The sequence below is a fragment of the Melozone crissalis genome, unplaced genomic scaffold, assembly GCF_028551555.1.
Source record: "Melozone crissalis strain CALT ecotype California unplaced genomic scaffold, PUWL_Pcris_2 ptg000036l_1, whole genome shotgun sequence".
NCBI lineage: Eukaryota > Metazoa > Chordata > Aves > Passeriformes > Passerellidae > Melozone > Melozone crissalis.
The window spans coordinates 5,678,575-5,697,470 of NW_026535814.1; the positions used below are offsets into that span (position 1 = coordinate 5,678,575).

The 18,896-nt window shown below is 37.5% G+C and overlaps 1 protein-coding gene across 1 annotated transcript in view; it reads left to right on the top strand.

Annotated features, from left to right (window-relative positions):
- Window positions 1-18,580, top strand: part of CEMIP2 (cell migration inducing hyaluronidase 2) — a 35,849-nt gene extending 17,269 nt beyond the window's left edge. Inside the window, exons 9-23 of the mRNA XM_054283444.1 lie at window positions 199-268; window positions 2,918-3,046; window positions 4,463-4,551; window positions 6,399-6,530; window positions 7,016-7,051; window positions 7,763-7,918; window positions 10,543-10,720; window positions 11,206-11,421; window positions 12,099-12,310; window positions 12,832-13,017; window positions 14,153-14,372; window positions 14,951-15,049; window positions 16,147-16,295; window positions 17,000-17,106; window positions 17,798-18,580. Of these exons, the coding sequence (XP_054139419.1) occupies window positions 199-268; window positions 2,918-3,046; window positions 4,463-4,551; window positions 6,399-6,530; window positions 7,016-7,051; window positions 7,763-7,918; window positions 10,543-10,720; window positions 11,206-11,421; window positions 12,099-12,310; window positions 12,832-13,017; window positions 14,153-14,372; window positions 14,951-15,049; window positions 16,147-16,295; window positions 17,000-17,106; window positions 17,798-17,994 (2,176 nt within the window). The 3' untranslated portion in view covers window positions 17,995-18,580. The remainder of the gene's footprint in view (window positions 1-198; window positions 269-2,917; window positions 3,047-4,462; window positions 4,552-6,398; window positions 6,531-7,015; window positions 7,052-7,762; window positions 7,919-10,542; window positions 10,721-11,205; window positions 11,422-12,098; window positions 12,311-12,831; window positions 13,018-14,152; window positions 14,373-14,950; window positions 15,050-16,146; window positions 16,296-16,999; window positions 17,107-17,797) is intronic.
- Window positions 18,581-18,896: the final 316 nt, after the last annotated feature.

Genomic DNA, 18,896 nt, shown 5'->3' on the forward strand with positions numbered 1-18,896 from the left:
CATTAAAATACAATACTGTGCACTGAACTAAAAAAAAGGTATTTTTGACTTCTAGATGTGGAAGTTTTGTGATTTGTATTTTGACTGTGAAGTAGTTACTTCATTGATTTACTTGTTTATGAAAATGTTAAAAAGGGAAGATAATTCTGTTGGAGATAGAGGTCTTCTTTATTAACTAGTTTCTAAATAATATTTCAGGGCCGTTTCAACATTCTGGATTTCTCACCCCAACAATCATCTTATAAATAATGCAGCAGCAGGGTCACAGGTAAGGCATATGGGTGTAATTCATGACAAACTACTGATGTCACTGGCATTTGTAAAATCTGTAAAATTTACACTGCCAGATATACATATATTTATATATATATATGCATCTTTTTATCTTTTTATGTTTGGCATCATATTGCCATTGAAAATGCAGGGTATTTCTAGGTGTGCATTTATATGACACCAAAAATCTGTTGTGGCTGCAACAGAGGAGATCTTGTCTTCTGTATTTAATAGACCTGACAGTAGTGTCAATGTAGAAATGTAGTAGTGTCTGTGTAAAAATCCTTTTATTTTCACAGAACTGGTACATTTCATATTAAGTCTTCTGTATTTTCTGTAGGTTGTCATGAGTTTAGTGACAGCTCTGCAAGATCTGTATTGACTGAAAGGAAAAATTGCTACAAAAAGGTGTTCATTGTGTAAGAAGCAGCTAAAATGCTTCTTTTCTGTCTGTGGTTAGGCAATTGTTTTCAGCCAGTGACTGCTGATAGGCTTTTGCTTGTTCTGAACCTTATATTAGTGCAAATAATCTTCTCATAGCTGCCCGTGATATAAAGAACTGTACATGCTGTGGAGGAGGGTGCTGGAGCCTGTTCTATATTGTATGAGAGGCTGAGAAATGTAAGGTTTTTAACTGGATTTTTCTGAAGCGATCAATGGGAATGGAAAACGGGAAAGGCTGTTGGTTGTTGTTGCAAAGGCTCTGGTGTTGGAAGAATATGAGCCTGTGTGTTTTTGGCCACAGATAACATTTATCTATAAATGATAACATTTATATAAGTAAATGATTTATTTATTAGCAGGTAACTGTTATTAGTAAATAGAATAGGATTCAAAATACTTAGCTGAATTTAAATATCTGGAGTAATAAAAAGTCAGAAAATTTTGTTCAGTTTTTTGTGTGGTCTAATTCTTGTTGCTTTTATTGTGGTGGGTTTGCTTCTGTTTGGTTTTTTGACTGTCTATCACTAGAAGGGATCTGGACTCACCTCTCAGATTAAACCAGTTCTTTTTTGTCCAACACAATGTCTTTCTATTTTGCCTGCTTTGTGTAATATACCTAGTTTAGGCTTTGCAGTCTGAGTTAAACAGCTTTTATTTGCTTCTCTATCTGGTGCTTAAGTCCTGTAAAGTCGTTCTCTGCCTGTGTAGCTCATCCCAGTAGATATTCCTTGCTTTAGTTAGCAAAGATGTGCCTGACTGGAGCACGCATTTGTGTCTTACAAAGTTCAACCACTCTGATGTACATCCCTTACATGGATGTAAACACATTAGTATAAAGGGACCACAGCTTATTGTTTCAGAAATAGAATAATTCAACTGTGTTCATACAGACTCTGCAATATGGAACTTTTTCTGGTATAAACTAGAGCAATTCATAGCCAAATAGTTCCATTCCTCCCCAAGATCTTTAATTATGCAGTGAAACCTATTGAAAGGCTCTACAGGCAGTAGATGTTTTGGTGTGTATGAGAGAGAAGAGGAAAAAAACCCAACCTTTTTTGTATTTCTGAATGCCTGCAGAGGCTTAACAAGCTTTTAAGTTTATCTATTTTCAAGCATCAGGGGGTGTTTTGGGTAAAATTTGAGCCTGCCAAACACGGAGCTGTACTTAATTATATATGAGGTAAGATTTTGGTATTTTTATTAATGGAACATCCATATTTGCTTTGTAATGGTTAATCACCACAAATGTCAGTGTGTCATCATTACACACTGGGATGGGAACATTTCTGTAAAGTAGAATTTCCAGCACTCATTGGAAAATTATTATATTCTTGGAGTGAAATGCATGAAATCTTTTAAGCCGGGGTGGATTGTCTTTATCCATGATTCTTGAAAAGGTTGATGACTGTTTTTCATGAGATGGAGCACCCAAAGTCTCTTTAGCTACCATTTAATTCTTTAATGTGCCTTGTGGGGTGATTCTTCTTTTTTTTGGGGGGCACACGGCCTATGGTCAGGCCAAAGTTTTGATGTCAGTAGATGTCTCCAGTGCAGATGTTGTCCTGATGCCACCTCTTGCAATCGCAGATGTAGTTGAGAGGGAAGTTTTGTGGGTTTCATTTAGCAAATAAATACAGTTTATGTAAGAGCAGAGATATTAAACAAGTAGAGAAAAGGAACAGATACTAAAATTATTACTGCATGTCATTGGCACAGTGCCCCGAACTGGCCAGATTTCTTGATGTGCTTTTTTTTTCTGTCTACTGAAAGCTCTTGAGGTGTTTTTTGGCTGTGCCATTTAAATTTTGATGGGAGCAGAGATGAACCAACCTTAACAGACTGAAAGAGTAAAGATAGGAGAAATGATTTTGAGTATCTTACTGTGAGTAGTAATATCTACTAGTAAAGGAAAATCTAGTGTGTGGGATGGCATAACTGAAATGCAGAAGTTACATTAATTTGAACACTTTTCTACTTTGAAATATTAAAACATCTTAAAAATGTGGTGTTGAATGGTTCACTAAGAAGCAAAACACTTTTTAGTTGATACTGTCCACAAGAATGTAGCCTTATTTGCAAAATCTCACATTTTCACTGGTTAAATTTTTGTTTGGAGTCTTTATTTTAAAATACATATCAGCACCAGTAATAGTATCAGAATCACTTATAAGTAAAATTATTCTCTCATTACTTGCAGGATGCAGGAATATGGTATTTGTTCCACAGGGTTGCTACAGGAGATTCTCATAGTCTAGCCATCGAAACCAAATCAGAGCTTACACCCCTAGGAATCTTCTATAACAACAGGGTTCATTCTAATTTTAAGGTAATGTAGTATGTTATTTAAAAACAGGTGAAGTTTTTATCTCTCAGTATTCTATATTACAACCTGTCTGTTTGCATTTTAAGCTGGGTAGGAGATTGTTCTACAGTGGAGTTCAAACACAGCACAAAATCAATGTATAATCACCATGGGTATAATTTTTAGTTGCATTTTGGATATTCAGTACTTCAGAGCCTAATAAGATACAAACAACTAAAATAAATTAATCTTTCTAATAAAGTACTTTTTTCAGAAGTAGCATTTCAGATGCTACTGTTTACAGCTTTGTTTCCTACTCGGAAGAAAGCTGACCCTCAAAGAATCAAGTTTATTATAGCAGTGATTCATCTAATAGCTTGCTGGAGTTGCTACAGTTTATTTTTCTGAGTCTAAGGTGCTTGCACATGGTGACGCAATCTTGGCTAGAGATTAGGGTTTAATATTGCCTTCAGGAGCTCACTTATTTGCAACAGTTTTCTTATGAAGTTCTCAGCCTCCAGTCATTGAGGAGTGTTCAGTTAGTATGACTTTTAAACCATTTACACATCTAGCTAAAGTTTCACTTCAGCTGAAATCCTTAAAGTATTTGATTTGGAATCTAGTTTCTGTGTGTGTATAAATATAATGACATTTACAAAGCCACCTAACTCTAAATAATTAATTGTGTTTGTTTGCTGCATGAGATTCTTGTAGTTTAACAATTGAAACCTCATAAAATCATTATTGAATTTTTTTTTTTTTTTGCCAAGTGAAACTGATTTTGCCTTACAGTTGTCTGGGATACTAAGAAATGCGGTGTTTGATATAAGTTGTGTTAATAATGTTTTTGGGAATGTAGGGCATTTTATTCAGATTGGAATTAGAACATGCTGAATATAAAAGTGCATTGTGAAGAAAAGATTTTCACCTGTACAGCTATTATCATCTTTAAAAAAGGGTAGCAATTTGTGTGCTCAAGTTCCATGTTGAAGGAGAGCTCCACTAGCAGGTCTGAGAATGTGTTTGTGTATAACACTCAGTTGTAATCCTGATTTGGATCAGAGGTGAAAGTAGTCAGTCACAGGTATTTGTAAATAATTCAAGTGAAAGAGCACAAATGCTTCCTCACACTTTTATTTTCTCAAGTAATTTTCTTCATACTGGATTATTCAAGCTTGTTACAGCATATCTTTTATGGTAAAGGTAGTTTAGTTTTAAAGTGAAACACAAAGGATTTCTTCACATATCATTTTAGCATTGACTGGTTTATTATATTAATTAGCTTGTTTTTCATTAGACAATATGCCAATTTAAGCCAAATGGAAAGATCTAAGAGTTTCTAATATGTGTATAGAATGCAATGCCTAAATTTTTAAAGTTTCAGTTCTGTTCTATCCTAAATTTTGGGTATTATGAATTTTCTTTTCTTGCTTATTTCAGGCTGGTTTGTTCATTGATAAGGGTGTTAAAACAACTAATGCTAGTGCTGATGATCCCAGGGAATATCTCTCTTTGGACAACAATGCAAGGTAAAGGATATTTTCTTTCAAGTGAGTGAAAAATGTCAAAGTTTTGAGACTACTCTTATATCCAATGGGGAAAAATTCTTTTAAAACAATAAAATAATTTATAAATTATAACCAGGCAGTAAGTTCATATGTATTCTTTTCCTTCATTTATTAATCTGTTTTGGGAACAACAGAGATGGTATCTGTTAAAGGATTTGGGTTTCTTCTGAGCTTTTGCTCAGGACAGTTTCTGTCCTCGTAGAGGACACCATTTTAAACATGCTCTACTGCCGTGCTTAAAATGTTTTCTGGCATTGCTGCTGATAGGAAAATATTCCTTTAAAATCTAATCTTCTGAATTATAACTGAGTTTTAACTAATTGTTAGAAAAAGGACTCAGTAGTGCACCTTTCCTACTGCTGAATGTTTCTGCTGTTCCTTTTAGACTTGGAAGTCATAGCTCGGTAGTACAGTTCTACTGAAGGCTCTTTGCAGAGGTGGTACAATCAACCACATTTTCTTCAGATTACAAAGTGAGAGAAGGTAATGGAGAGTCTAGGAAAGTTCCAGGTTATACTGTACCTGCTTTGTCTTGTCCTGGACTTCAAATAAAATAGCCTGGGATACTGGTTATATGAATATTGAATAGCTGTATTTGTCAACATTTTATTGTGTTAACTGAGTATTAGCATGGAAAATATGGTTCATAGAGTCTTTATTGTCAATTGACCTGTGTTTGAGACAAAGACAGTTAAATGACTGCTACAAATGCAAAGAGGAAGGTTCCAAATTTTGATGATACTTCAAAATTTGGAAATGAACCTGCTAGTTCCCTGTTTTGGCAGAAAATCCATATAGCCCTTGCGGTTTACCTCAGTCGTAACAGATAATTGAGAGGAACTTGAGAGGGGCAAGATGCCCTCTGAGAGCTTGTAGTGCGTTGAGGATGCAAGAAACTCAGTGCATGAAATGGGGTTGTGTTTCACAGCAGAAAGAAAAGGAATGAGACGCTGCATAACTATGTGAGGTCCCTTATCATTGTACATGGAACCAGACTGAAGAGATTTAAATGTTGTTTGAGAAGACTGAGTCTATCAATACCTAGCATTTACTTATCTTCTCATTTCTCCCTTGGATGGGGAAGGGGCAGATCCAAATCTCAAGAAAAGAGTATCAGTTGTTTGGGATAACAGACATAGGTATCTTTACCCACTCAAAATGCCTATTTGCAGTTTTTTAAAATATATTACTTTTTGTCTGGCGTCCTGGGGGTAATCAAGTGAAAATGCCACCAGTTCTTAATCAGACTGTTTCTTCCTACTATTTAAAGTAGATTCCAGTCATAATTTACTGTACAAGACCATCTTGGTAGCAACACAATGAAAAAAAAACTCGGGCATGCCCAAAGAAGCAGCACTGCTGCATGTCAGAAAAGCTTGAAATATTTGAAGGATCAAATGTCCAGGCTGTTTTTGCATAACCAGTGTCAGCCCTGTGTGTCCTTCCAAGGAGTTTATTATTCCCTTCATCAAACTTTCACATTAATGCTTCACTACAAGTAGGGAGGGCAGAAAGAAAAGGGGGATAAAGGAAGGCTAAAGACAGCTAAAGAAACTTAGAGAGACTAAGCCTGTTAGAATTACTGGAAAAGAGATGTTTCACTTTCCTGCTTTGTGGTACCCCAGATGCTTTTCTAGTACTAGTGAAGACCAGAGATGTACCTGCTTTTAGCTTCTTTCATTCCAAACATTAAGCAGAGTGAAATTTGCCCATCAGATGATTGTTTGTTTTTCAGGTTCACTCAGCACAGCATATATGGCACATGTGAGATAAAAAGTTTATTTGTACTAAGTGTTTATCTCTTCCAGGTTCCGACCTCATCAAGACGCAGACCCTGAAAAGCCCCGAGTTGCTGCCCTGATTGACAGATTAATATCTTTCAAAAACAATGATCATGGAGCCTGGGTCAGGGGAGGGGATATCCTCATTCAGAACTCTGGGTAGGTATTTGGAAGCAAATAGCTGCATGCTGTTTTCTCTGAGACTTTGTCTATGAAAGTACATTACAACAAGGTTATAGGAGAGGATTGATGATTAACTTTAGGTACTTCTCAGCATGACCAGATCTCATACCATCCCACTACTTCAAATATGCAAGTTTATATGTGATTAGATGAGAACCTGCCTTAAACAGCATAATAAACAGCTGTAGTAAAAAGAAGCCTGAGAGTTGGTAGAGACAGAAAATTCAGACTGGGATTTCTGTTGTCTTCCTGAAGCTCTCAAATCCTGTTTAAAATGTGTAGAAAATTATTTTACTACTTTTTAACAAGAATGCTTTTAGAAAAGTTAACTGTGCAGTGGTTATACGTTTCATTAATAGAAAAATTGAAGCTTTTTTCATTGCATAGCAGGATGTGCTCTTATATTAACCAATTGTAGGATAATTCAGAAGAAACAACTGATGTTTTGGACTTTCTTGTAGGTTTGCAGACAATGGAATAGGTTTGACATTTGCGAGGTGAGTACTTTTTTGATAATTTCTGTATTCCCTTGCATAGAAGCTTAGAAAATCTACATATATGTATTAAAATTATTAGGTATGCTTTCATAAGGCTGCAGTTTTTGTTTGGGGCCTGGTTATATTTCCAGTCATACAGATGATGTTATAGAGGCTGTAAACTGGCACAGCTGCCAAAGTTTCTGCTTTAGTTCAGCCTGTGCTTGGTTTACACCACCGCTTGTTGCCCCTTTACCAGAAAGCTATATTTATCGAGATATTCTTGGTAGTGTATGATTCCTTAGGTGGCATTTTTTTCCTCCTGAACAGCTGAAAGTGTGTAATGGAAAAGAAAGGAGAGTGAGCATTTACAGGGGTTGAGTATCTTTCTAATGAAGAATATCAAGAAACTTAGGTAGTGAACTGAAATTACTGTTGTTGAGATTATGAAAAACTAGTTCTAGGACTGGAAAAGTGAGCTGTAAATAAAAAGATGCTCTGCTACAAAGGGAGTTAGAAATTTTAATGTTTGGATCTGCTGAACATTTCAGTGAGTTAGCCTCTATTAATGTTAATGATTAAATCTCTTGTTTTGTGTATTGTCCATGAAGTCTATACTGCTTTGCTTGAGGAGGGCTGTTACAGAAGTAAACAGTGGTGTTATGGCTTGGTATATATTATACCAAGCTGGAGAGTCTTGGCTAAAAATTTGTCTTTGATGTGCTTTGATAGTGATGGGAGCTTCCCAAATGATGAAGGTGCCAGCCAGGAGGTATCAGAGTCGCTGTTCATAGGTGAGAGCAAGAATTATGGGTTTCAAGGTGGACAAAATAAATATGTGGGAACTGGAGGAATAGACAACAAGACACGCACGCTGCCTAGAAATCGGTAAGTATGTCAAGAATGAAGGAAGTAGAAATACAAGAAAAAATTGCTGTATCAGATGTAAAGACCCTTCTTGGTTGAGCTGTCAGAGATTAAGACTCCATTGAAAGTGATGCTCTCTTTCTTTTTAATGCTATGTGTGCAGGATAGTCACTTTCACCCTTTTACTGAAGCAGGTTCATCTGATGCTTTCACAGGTTACTATTCTGTAGAAATTTAAGTTATCCTACTTAAATTGAACCTTAGACTTAAATAGTATTTGAGTCTAGAAGAGAGCTTTCAGGTAAGAGGATTTCAAAGGTCAGCTTGGGACTAGAGACTGCAGTTTGTCTGTGACAAATCACTGTCTGTGACCATGATCCTTCTCTTTTCTCTTTGACTTGCACTGGTGCTTGTTTAACATAATACCAAGTCCTACCCTTGCCACAGAATTAGAAAGAAGATTGTTTTGGTTTAAGCCCAGCTGGAAATTGAGCCCCATGTAGCCACTTCCCTTTGCCCAGCTTCTCAGGTGAGAAAGACAAAAGACAGAGATCTCAAGCTGATGCAAGAACAGTGTACTGGAAACAATGAGATTAATTAATATTAACAATAATAGCAACAATATTAATAACAAAAGTATACAAAACAAAGGTGATTTATGTGAAAAAAAAAGCAAAAATGCTCACCACTCAACCTGGCACTGGGTAGCCCTCAAGATGAAGAACAAGATGGCCAAGAGACCATCAGCACCCCAAATGTTCTCCTGGTGGACAAATCCTCTGGCCAGGACTGGTGTTACCCCACTGCTTCCCCAGAAAAAGGAATGCTCTCCCTTCAGAAAATGAGAGACAGTCCCTTTCCCCCACTTCACAGCTGTGATGTCAGAAGGTATCAAGTAGCAATGTATTGGCTGTGCCCACATGGCTCCAGTTTCTGTCCCCACATATCCTTGGCCAAGTAGGACAAAGGGTGACATGGCCCTCAGCCACCATAGTTTTTTGCTGTTCAGCCATTTAAAGAGGGGAAGTTAATGTGGTGGTGATATGAGGTATTCAGTCTTGTTCAGTGGAATCACCTAACAACTGAGGCTGGATGGGGCCTCTGGAGGTCCTCTTGTCCAACTCCCATGCTCAAGAACTGTCACCTAGGGCTCAGGTTCCAGGACAATGTTCAGGTGTCTTTACTATATTTCCAAGGGTGGATTCTTCATAAATTTCCTGGGCAATCTGTGCCAGTGATCAGTCACTCAGTGAAAGGTTTCTCTTGTTGTTTAGTAGGGACATCTTATTTTTCATCTTGTGCACATTGCTTCTGGTCTTGTCACTGGGAATACCCTGGCTCCATCTTCTTTGCACCCTCCCTTCAGAAGATTGAGATTACTGCCTGAGGCTTTTCTGCTCCAGGCTGAGCATGTCTCCTAGTGTTTCTTCCCATGAGAGATGCTCCATGGACTTAATCATCTTTGTGCCCTTTGCTGCACTTTTCAGTATCTCCATATCTGCCTTGTACTGGGGACAAGCACTCCACATTGTTGTTTCACCAGTCCTGAAAAAATGGGAAGCATCACTTCCCTCAGTGTGCTGATAACACTTCTCACAGTGCAGCCCTGGATACTTTTTGCCTCTTGGTGGCAAGGGCATATTGTTTGGCTTATGGTTAGTTTTGCTTCCTCTAGGACCCATAGGTCCTTTTCACTGGCACAAGGAGTTGTTGCTCTCAATGTGCAAGACCTTGCATTTTCCCATGTTAAACTTCATGAGGTTCCCATCCACCCATTTGTCCAGCCTATCACGGTCTGTCTGGGTGGTAGCACAACGCTCTGCTGCATCAGCTGCTTCCCTCTGTGTTGTGCCCTCTGCAAGCTTGGCCCATAGACTGTACTTGGCCTAATCATCCAGATGACTAATGAAAATAATGAGCAAGACTGGACTCAATATTGACCCCTGGGGTACATCACCCATTATTGGTCACCAGGCAGACTTTATGCCATCACTTCCTGGGCCCAGACATTTGTCCTCTCATTCTGCCCATACTCATGAGGATCGTATGGGACACAGTGTCAAAAGTATTACTGCACTTTTGGTAGACCCTCTCCTCTGCTCTCCCACTGCTCTACCAGGCCAGTCATTTCATCACAAAAGTTTATCAGCTTCTCCTTGGTGAATTCATGCTGATTATTCCTGATGACTTTCCAGTCCTCCAGGCATGTGGAAGTGGTTTCTAGGATTAGCTGCTCCACCATCTTCCTGGGGTCAAGTTAAGCCTTACCAGCCTACCATTCTCTGTGTGCTCCTTTCTCAAGTTAGAAATGACATTTGCTTTCTTCCAGTCTGCAGTCACTTCCAGTTATCATGATCAATCAAAGAGCAGGAGGTATTATTTTTCTGCTATATTTCTCATGTTGAAAAAGGGGTACATTTGCACATGGAGAGTGATAGCTCCGCTAACGGGAAAATTTAGGAGTAGGGGATTTTTTGACTCATTAGAGAAATGCAGAAACCATACTTCCTTTGCTAAATTCTATCTTGCGAGTTGTTCTGTAATTGTTACTTTATTGATTTCTGAGAAGAGATGTATTTGACACAGATTCAAGTGTACCATGAATTTTGTTACAGGATGGTATAAATATTTGCTTGCATCAACAGGACATTTCCAATCAGAGGCTTTCAGATTTATGATGGACCTATTCACCTTACTAAGTGCACATTTAAAAACTTCGTGCCAACTCCAGACAGATTTACCAGTGCAGTTGGATTCCTGATGAAAAATCCATGGCAGATGACTCCAAAAAATAACATTTCTCTTGTGAAGTTTGGTCCAAATGTAAGTTTACTACAAGTTTACCTGAAGTCTTGCAAATGGTTTTCTTTTCTTGTATTTAACATACACAAACAAGAGTTGTATGTCATCCTTTCTACGCATTACCTACTTCAGAGTTTATTTCCTGGCTGGAGGTCACATCTCCTTTGTCTCCTGACCAAAAAATCCAATACCAAAAGAGATGTAGGATACGTTGCACTAAATGATTCATGGCTTGTGGTAAAGTTGAAAAGAATTTTTTATAAGATTTTTAAGGTTTGGTATACATCCTTAGTAGTTTATTTTCTGCAGCAAATATTAACACTGTTCAGAAGCAAGAGCTGGCTTGAGCCTATTAGTAAAACCAAGCACGTCTGCTTTGCGAGATTCTGCTATCCTTGCTGTAAAGTTTTTAATCAGCTTTGTCAAATTCCCATGTTTCTGCACATGTGCAAATATAAGTCTGTGTTTCAGCATCTGGAAAAACAAAAACTTCTGGTTGTTGTCAGGTTTCTTTGAAAGCCTTCTTTGGGAAGCCTGGTCCCTGGTTTGAAGAAGGAGATCTGGATGGTGACAAGAACTCAATATTTCATGATCTAGATGGCTCAGTGACTGACTACAGGGATACCTATGTGGGCCGAATGGATAATTACTTGATTCAACACCCCAAATGCGTTAACATGACAGAATGGAGTGGAGTGGTTTGCAGTGGGAGCTATGCACAGGCTAGTACTTTTGGCTTTCTGTTTGGGGCAAATGTATAGTATGAACTACTTGTGGAGTCAGGTAGTGTAACAAATAAAAAAATTACCTGTCTTTGGATTTCAAAAATCTTTGGATTTTTTGACTTTTAAAGATACTTCTATACATATCACACTTTTGAGCCAGTTGTGTATACATCATGCTTCCTCTCAGCAGACTGAGGGTACAGTATCAGAAGCTGCAAGATAAAACTAAATATGTTTGCCAAGAATTCTGTGTTGCAGCTGTATCTGCTAAAACATCTTTGTTGAAGATGTCTTCTTCCACACAAATGCTGTCTGCTTTTTTTCCCAGAGTAGATTTTAAGGGGTTGTTTTGTTGTTTTGTTTTCTAGAGATGTTAAATAACACCTTCTGAATATGAGTCTTACAGGTTCCCATTCTGGTTCCTGCTCTGTGTGGCCAGATGTTATAGCTGATTTTTTTTTCTCATTCATGCCCTTTTTTGTCTGTAAGGTGGGAAAAATCTATAATAGTTTTTTTAAATAAGACTTTTATTAAGGACGGATTTGTGCATTATATGTCAGAACATCAAATTGCAGAATTTTAGTTAATAATGTCCTGTTCGTGCTTCACAATTTCGTTTTGTTTTGCAAAAGAGATCAAATATTCCTATTTTCACCCTCTTAAATGTCATATAGGTTTTTGTCCAAACCTGGAATGGACAGAATCTATCCATGACTATTGTCCGAGATGAGTATCCAGCCAATCCCATGGTTCTTCGAGGTATTAATCAGAGAGCAGCTGCCTTTCAGCAGTACCAGCCGGTGGTGATGCTCCAAAAGGGCTATACAATACATTGGAATGGAAAAGCTCCAAATGTCACCTATCTGTATCTCATTAATTTCAACAAGTATGTTTATTTTCTTTTGTGGCTTTGATCCATAAGGCAATACTGAAGTTATGTCCTGCAAAATTATTTTGCATGAGTTTGCAGTCATCTGGAAGACCAGAGGTTGGGTTTGGTTTCTTTTTTATTTTTTTTCATAGTTACAAATACAAAAGTATGGGATTAAACTACAGATCTGCATCTGAAGTTAAACACTTGTCCAGTACAGTGTCTTTAAGGAAAAGCCTTTGGAGAGGATGATGTACCAATAGTGAAGTCGAGCAGAATTGCACTTGAATAGCTTATCATACTTGATTTTGTTGGCAGATGAACTTATTAAACATCTCTGAAGTATATAATCAAATATATCCTGAGACAATCAGTTACTAAAATGTTTAATGAAAGGCTGTGCAAATTTGGTCATCTGGTTGAGGGTTTAAGAGTTTTTTGTGTTCCTGTTTCTTTTTTTTTGGAATGATCTCTTTGCTCTGTATTGACACCTAAACTGTTCCTGTGAGGACTCATACATTTTATATTGGTTTTAGGAATGACTGGATACGTGTTGGTCTTTGTTACCAACCAAAGACAGATTTTCTTATAGTGTTGGAAACCTTTCAAAGGCGATCATCTGCTCTGTCAAACAAGGTGGAGCGCTACACGCCTGTATCTTCAATGATGGAGCTTGAAAAGAATCGATCAGACAAGAGGTTTTACTTTGACAACAGTACTGGGTAACTCTTGTCATTTGACTCTGCTAGAAGATGTTGTTTAACTTTGAAATGTCCAGTTTGAAAGTGTCAAAAGCAACTGGTTGAGGCACCTGCCTAAGAGGAAAGCTGTTGAGAAGGACTCCAAAACTCTTTGGAAGAATGTTCATATGTCTTTAAATCTCCAAACTACCATGGTTGTCATTGAAATACTTTCCACGAGCACCACAGTGGCCAAAGATATTTCCTACTCCATGTCTGGGGAAAATATTATTATATTTTCAGTATTTCTGGTATGCTGCACAGCAGTGCCTTTTAGGATTTAATTTCTTAGTCTTCAGAGAAATTATCTGTTTTCTTGTTAAGTGGAATATTCTATAAATTTCCAAGAAACTTCCTCTTCCAACATTTAAAAAATATATTTTTGAAAATTCTAATATGTTTTCAGCTGTCTCAAAAGAACTTAAAAGTCATAGTCTCTCTTTCAAAAGTACTTCTCACAGATGCCACTATGATTCTTCTGAGACGTTTTAGACATTATCAGCTTCCAGTAAATTAAGTCCTGTGTACATTAGTTGCGAGTTTTGCAAACATTGAGTCTGAATTTATAATTTGTTCTCTTATTTATTTTGTTCTGTTACCTGCTACTGTGCTTGTCTACAATAAATACACACATGAATTGTGAAAATTCACAAATGAATTTTGAGCAGACATTTTATGTTGCTTTGTGTAAGAGCTTTTCACCCTAAAATGCCTTTCCAGGCATTTGGAGTAGCACAACCATATTGTTCAGTGTTGATGGGTGAAACTGAATATTTCTGCTGCATATCTGCAAAGATCTATGAGGAAGGAAAAAACTCATGCTCTGCAATATGGTTTTTGTTTCCTGTAAGCCACTGATATGAGGAAGGATTGTTATTTCTTTGCAAAGCATCTACATTTATATTGATGTCTCTTTTGTGGGGAATTTTAGATAAGTTGCTAGGTATTTCCTACACTATGGTGAACTGTAAGTACTTTCAAACCTTTGAATAGTGGTGCAGAAGTGAATACTGTAGTTCGTCTGCTTCTGAAAATCATGAAATATAGCTGCTAAGATTGAATATAAGTACCTATATTTCATCAGTTAATTTAGATTATTTTTCCCCTTTTTGTATAGATTACTGTTTTTATTTCTTCAAGCCAAATATAATAGGGATGGTCACAGTTATTGCTCATCTCAGGGATGTGAAAGGATCAAGATTGTGACCAAAGATTCATCAAAAGGGATAAGTAATTGCATGGCAAAAGCTTACCCAAAGTACTACCAAGTACCAACCGTCATAAAGCAGATGCCAGAAAAAACTACTGTACCATGTTCAAAATGTGGCACAACTCAGGTAAAATAAAATAAGCTAAAACTTTCATGAACTGTAGGATTGGTGATGCTGTCTACTCAATTTAAGTTCAAATTTCAGTCTTTCAGCACAGAATACTGTACTTATCAAATTGCAGTGGTCAGCTTGTTAATCTTCTTGGACTCCTTGAAGGTTTGGAGTCCTTTCTGTAGCATGGTTACAAGGCTTTTTTTTTCTTCTTTTGTGCAACTCTTGCTCCAAGTACTACAGAAAAGGGACATAGGTGGATTGATGTCTTGCACTGCAGTATTGCCTGTGATACATGGAGAGCTTTGCTGCAGAGATCTACATGGCAGACCTTCTCTCTGTTTGGATCTTTGCTAATTAACATGAACTTGAAATTGTCTCACCTATACAAGCTGAGTAAAATATTGAAATTAAGAGATAAAATAGGTTCCACTATGTATCATTATATTTATTAGTATTAGTAGTACCATAAATAATGCCATTGACAAATGGATATATTTGCTTTGGAGCATCGGCTGTCTGTTGTAAACTGGCATGAGAAAGTGTTGAAGAAACATTAATATGTGTACTTAACTGTTTTGTTTGATATCCAGATGGTGTTCACCAGTGATCCTCACAGAAACTACCTCCTTGTGCAGATTAATTCATCTGATGAAAAAGAGTCAAGCAGAGGCCAGCAAGCATTTATATATGTAAGTATTCTTTACGGCTTTCTTCTTAAACATCACTATAGCAGTATGTATTGTAGCAGTGGTACAGCTCTTCATAATGCACATCTCAGTTTTCTTCACTTGAATGAAAAGATTGGTTTTTGTTTAAAAAATAAAGTCAAAAAGCTTATGTTTAAACATTGGAAAGTGAGGCTTCACAGCCCCTTTTCATATTTGAGTCCTATTTGCTGAAGAGAGAAATGTTCCCATTAGAGTTTAAAATGTTCAGTTTAGGTTTAAACCTGTGTGGACATACATTTATGGCTAGTTTTAGAAATAAACAGAAGACTTAAACAAAAAAATTGTTAGTTAAATCCATTTTGTTGAAATTGTCCTTGTGCAAGCAGATTAGTAAATTAGTGGGAGTGGTCACATAAGCCATTAAGCTTTGCTGAAGTCCTCTAAGCAATTGCTAAAGGCAATTGCTAAAGGATCAGTAGATTTCTGTATTTGTTCTGGTGTGACCCAAATGAGCCCAGTGATGTGATACTGTATAACAAGCAGTTTAGTTTGACTTTTCCATTCAGATGCTGAAGTAGAGTTGCACATGAAGGTGACGTACCACTTAATGGTACTTCCTTACATTCTGCAGTGTCATTGTTGGCCTGGCTGAACTTTCAGTTATTCAGGTAGACAAATGGAACTTGAGCAGCTTAACCTTTGCAGCTGCAAACTTCTCCAGGAATGTGTGTGCCATATCCAAAGCAGCAGGAAGAAACTGGGCTGGAACTAACCTGCTGCAGGGATTAATTAACTGTATTACTGTAAAGAAGTCCAGGGGATTCAGTGCCTGAATTTTAGCTTCCCAAAGCTGGAGCGATGACTGAGGCAAGTACTAAGTCACCTGGAATGTGCAATATTCCTGTAGAAGCTACAGGCTTAAGACTCCCGTGCAATTTCAGAAATCCCATTAAGCGGTGTTCTTTCAAAGGAAAAGCTGAAGAGTTGCTAGGGAGAAGCAAGTATTTGTAAGGAAATTACTGTGTCTAAACTAGAGTAAGATTGATTACCACTGAGTGCAGTAGAATTGCTGTTTGATTCATATTAACTTCTTTTTCTCTCTTTTTCTTCCCATTGAGGTCAATGACACCATGTTTTCCTTCAAGGGTAATGGAATACTTATTGTTGTAGTAGATGCCTGCACTGGCACAGTGTTGGGAAACAAATTATTTTCTGGAGTAGACATTAGGCATGTAGATGGATATTTAAAATCTGGAATTCCACAAAGGTATGTCCAATGACCAGTCATTTCCAGTATGTCCTGCAAGCTGTAGCTCTGCTCTCTGACAAGGATTTAAATAATGACAAATACATAATGATACCTGAGTGCTGAAAGTGAGCAAAACATATGTCTAAATTCAGGCAAAAGGAGAAACAGAGGAGCAATTTATTGGACAGTGTATCCTTATTTAAGAAAACTAAGCAGATTTTGAGCACTTAAAATTTTTCTGATGTTGCTGTTTTTCTCAAAAATAGTTTTCTTTTACAAAATATCATGTAATAACACTGCTTTGCTTAAAGCAAGAATAACTTTTTGTTTAATAAGGACAGTGGCAAGGACTATGTGAAAAATGTCATACTGTTTTCTCCCTGTAGGGAGAAAATTATTTATTACTAAATAAAGATAGAGAGTTAGTGTCAAAAAATAAACAGTATTTTAATTTTCTAAATTTGGATCAATATCCAAACTTGACTTTTTTGATACAAAATACTAAACTGTATCTAAATAACACTTTCCAATGATTTTGAAGTTAAAGTCAGTTTAAAACCAAGAAATTCTAAGTACTACTTTCAGAAAGGGCTGACTGTTTCCATGTCATAAGCATTCATAAGGAATTGGACACTGAGGGCAGTTAGCTGGAAAGGTGTGTAGCCAGAATATTAAAGAAATGTGTTTATAATAGCTGCTGTGTCATGCTGTTCCTGTTGCAGGTCTATCGTTCTGCTGAGCACAAGAGGTGATGTAGCAATTCCTAATAATTTAGGTGAAGCCTTAATGTCCCTGGGGACAGCGAAACCACCTTATCTTCAGAGCAATGGTTGGTGGAAATGTTGTGCATTTGTTTGACACCACCTTGGTCTTTGTGTTCATGTTGGTGTGGTGGGTTTCTTATGGGGTGTGTGAGAAGGTGTGTGTGTGGCTGCTGTGTGTCAGCTCTTGTTGAGCAGCCCTTTAGCAGATGGGGCAGAAAACCCCTTTATCCCATTTTGTGAAGCTTGTTGCAAACAGAGAAGTAACTAGCAGTTCTTTGTGCCTGTGGATCGCACAAGAGTCCCAGGCTTTTTTCCTAAAGCCTGTATTTTGTGCCTCACCCAGCAATTGTATCTTTAAGCAATCTCCTGTGCCTGCCTAGTATTTCCTGTTCTAAAATAACTTGAAGCTAGAAATGAGAAGCTATTGGTATTTTGAGGCATGATGAGTTTATAGGCCACATGGCAGTAGCTTTCATCTGTTCAGAGTGATGCCACAAGTTGTGGTTGAGAAAGCAGGTTTTATAACTGTCCAATTAGCTGTGTTTTCAAATTAAGATTTCAGGGTATTTAATACTAAATATTGAGACAGGAAAAGGCAAATAATTATTTCTTTGTAAGGTGCATGTAAAACTGAGAGTGGATAAATGTCCTGAATAATGTGGGGAAAAGAATTTTGCCTTGGCCTACCTAACCAGTCCTGTATGGTGCTGCAGTGAGCTTGGCTGGTTTGGTAATGCTGAGCTTTTTCTGTCACAGGAAGCTTGGCCTTTCTGGGCTTCAGAGGAAACATTAAGCCATCCTGGATTAAGCTGTTTACCAGTCCTGCTGGGCATGGGCTCGTTCAGATAGAAAAGTATATCCCTCTGCAACTGGAAGAGTATGGCTGTGCCAGAGCAACTAAAAGCCGTCAGAAAGACCTCGAGCTTCTGAAGAAGGCTGCACGATCTCATTAAAGACTAAGATGTACATAAAATCTGGGGGAAAAATGTGAACTAACTTATTTTTTAATTTATGGCATTTTAAACTATATTGTTACCCAAGTAAATCATGTTATTGTCTGAGAGATGTTTGCCAGCATTGACTGCTTGAATGCCAATCTGTGCACCTTCTAGTTGTACAAAATATTAAAGAATTTATTAGTATTTGTATAAACAGGTTTCAGAGATTTTTCAGATGTTTGTATTTACTGTAAACAAGTTCCTTCTGTTTAATATTCCTTTTGTATGTAAGAGGGTATTCATAAAAGCCTTAAGTTTTTAGTAACAGGTGTTGGAGTGCATTTTGGGTTACTTGAAAGATTAGCATCAATGCCTTCATAAACAGCTTGAATTGGCCATTATACCTTAAGCATTTTTCCCTCAGCTGTTTGGGTGTTTCCATGGGAGTTTTTCTGTCAGGTCAGTTACATTCTCAGTCTGCTTTCTAACTTGTTAAAGCCCAATCTCCCCTATGCATGAGGCTGACTCAAGGGATTTTTAACTGCAGTAAAAATTTTTGCTTTCCTGTGTGAAAGATGGAGGAAGGAATTCAAAGATCCAGCCTGGGGCTGGGTGAGGATTGTGTACTATTCAGCAGAGCTTTACAAGGCTTTGTGTACAAGTGTGGCACGCAGAGCAGGAAATTACTCCTGTTCTTTAGAATCACTGTTTATTCTCTCTAAGTACACAGGTGTGTCTGTAAGAGCTACTTTGATAAACAGTCTAGAAGTTAAGGCTGCAGTCTTGAGTGCAACTTGACTTCAGCTTAGTCTTTTAAAGCTTTTAGCCAGAATGGCAAAGCTAAGATGCTGTTACTCTCAATTTGTTGGGAAAGGAAGCTTCTACTCTTGCAGTGGTGGGTTTTTTGTTTTGTTTTG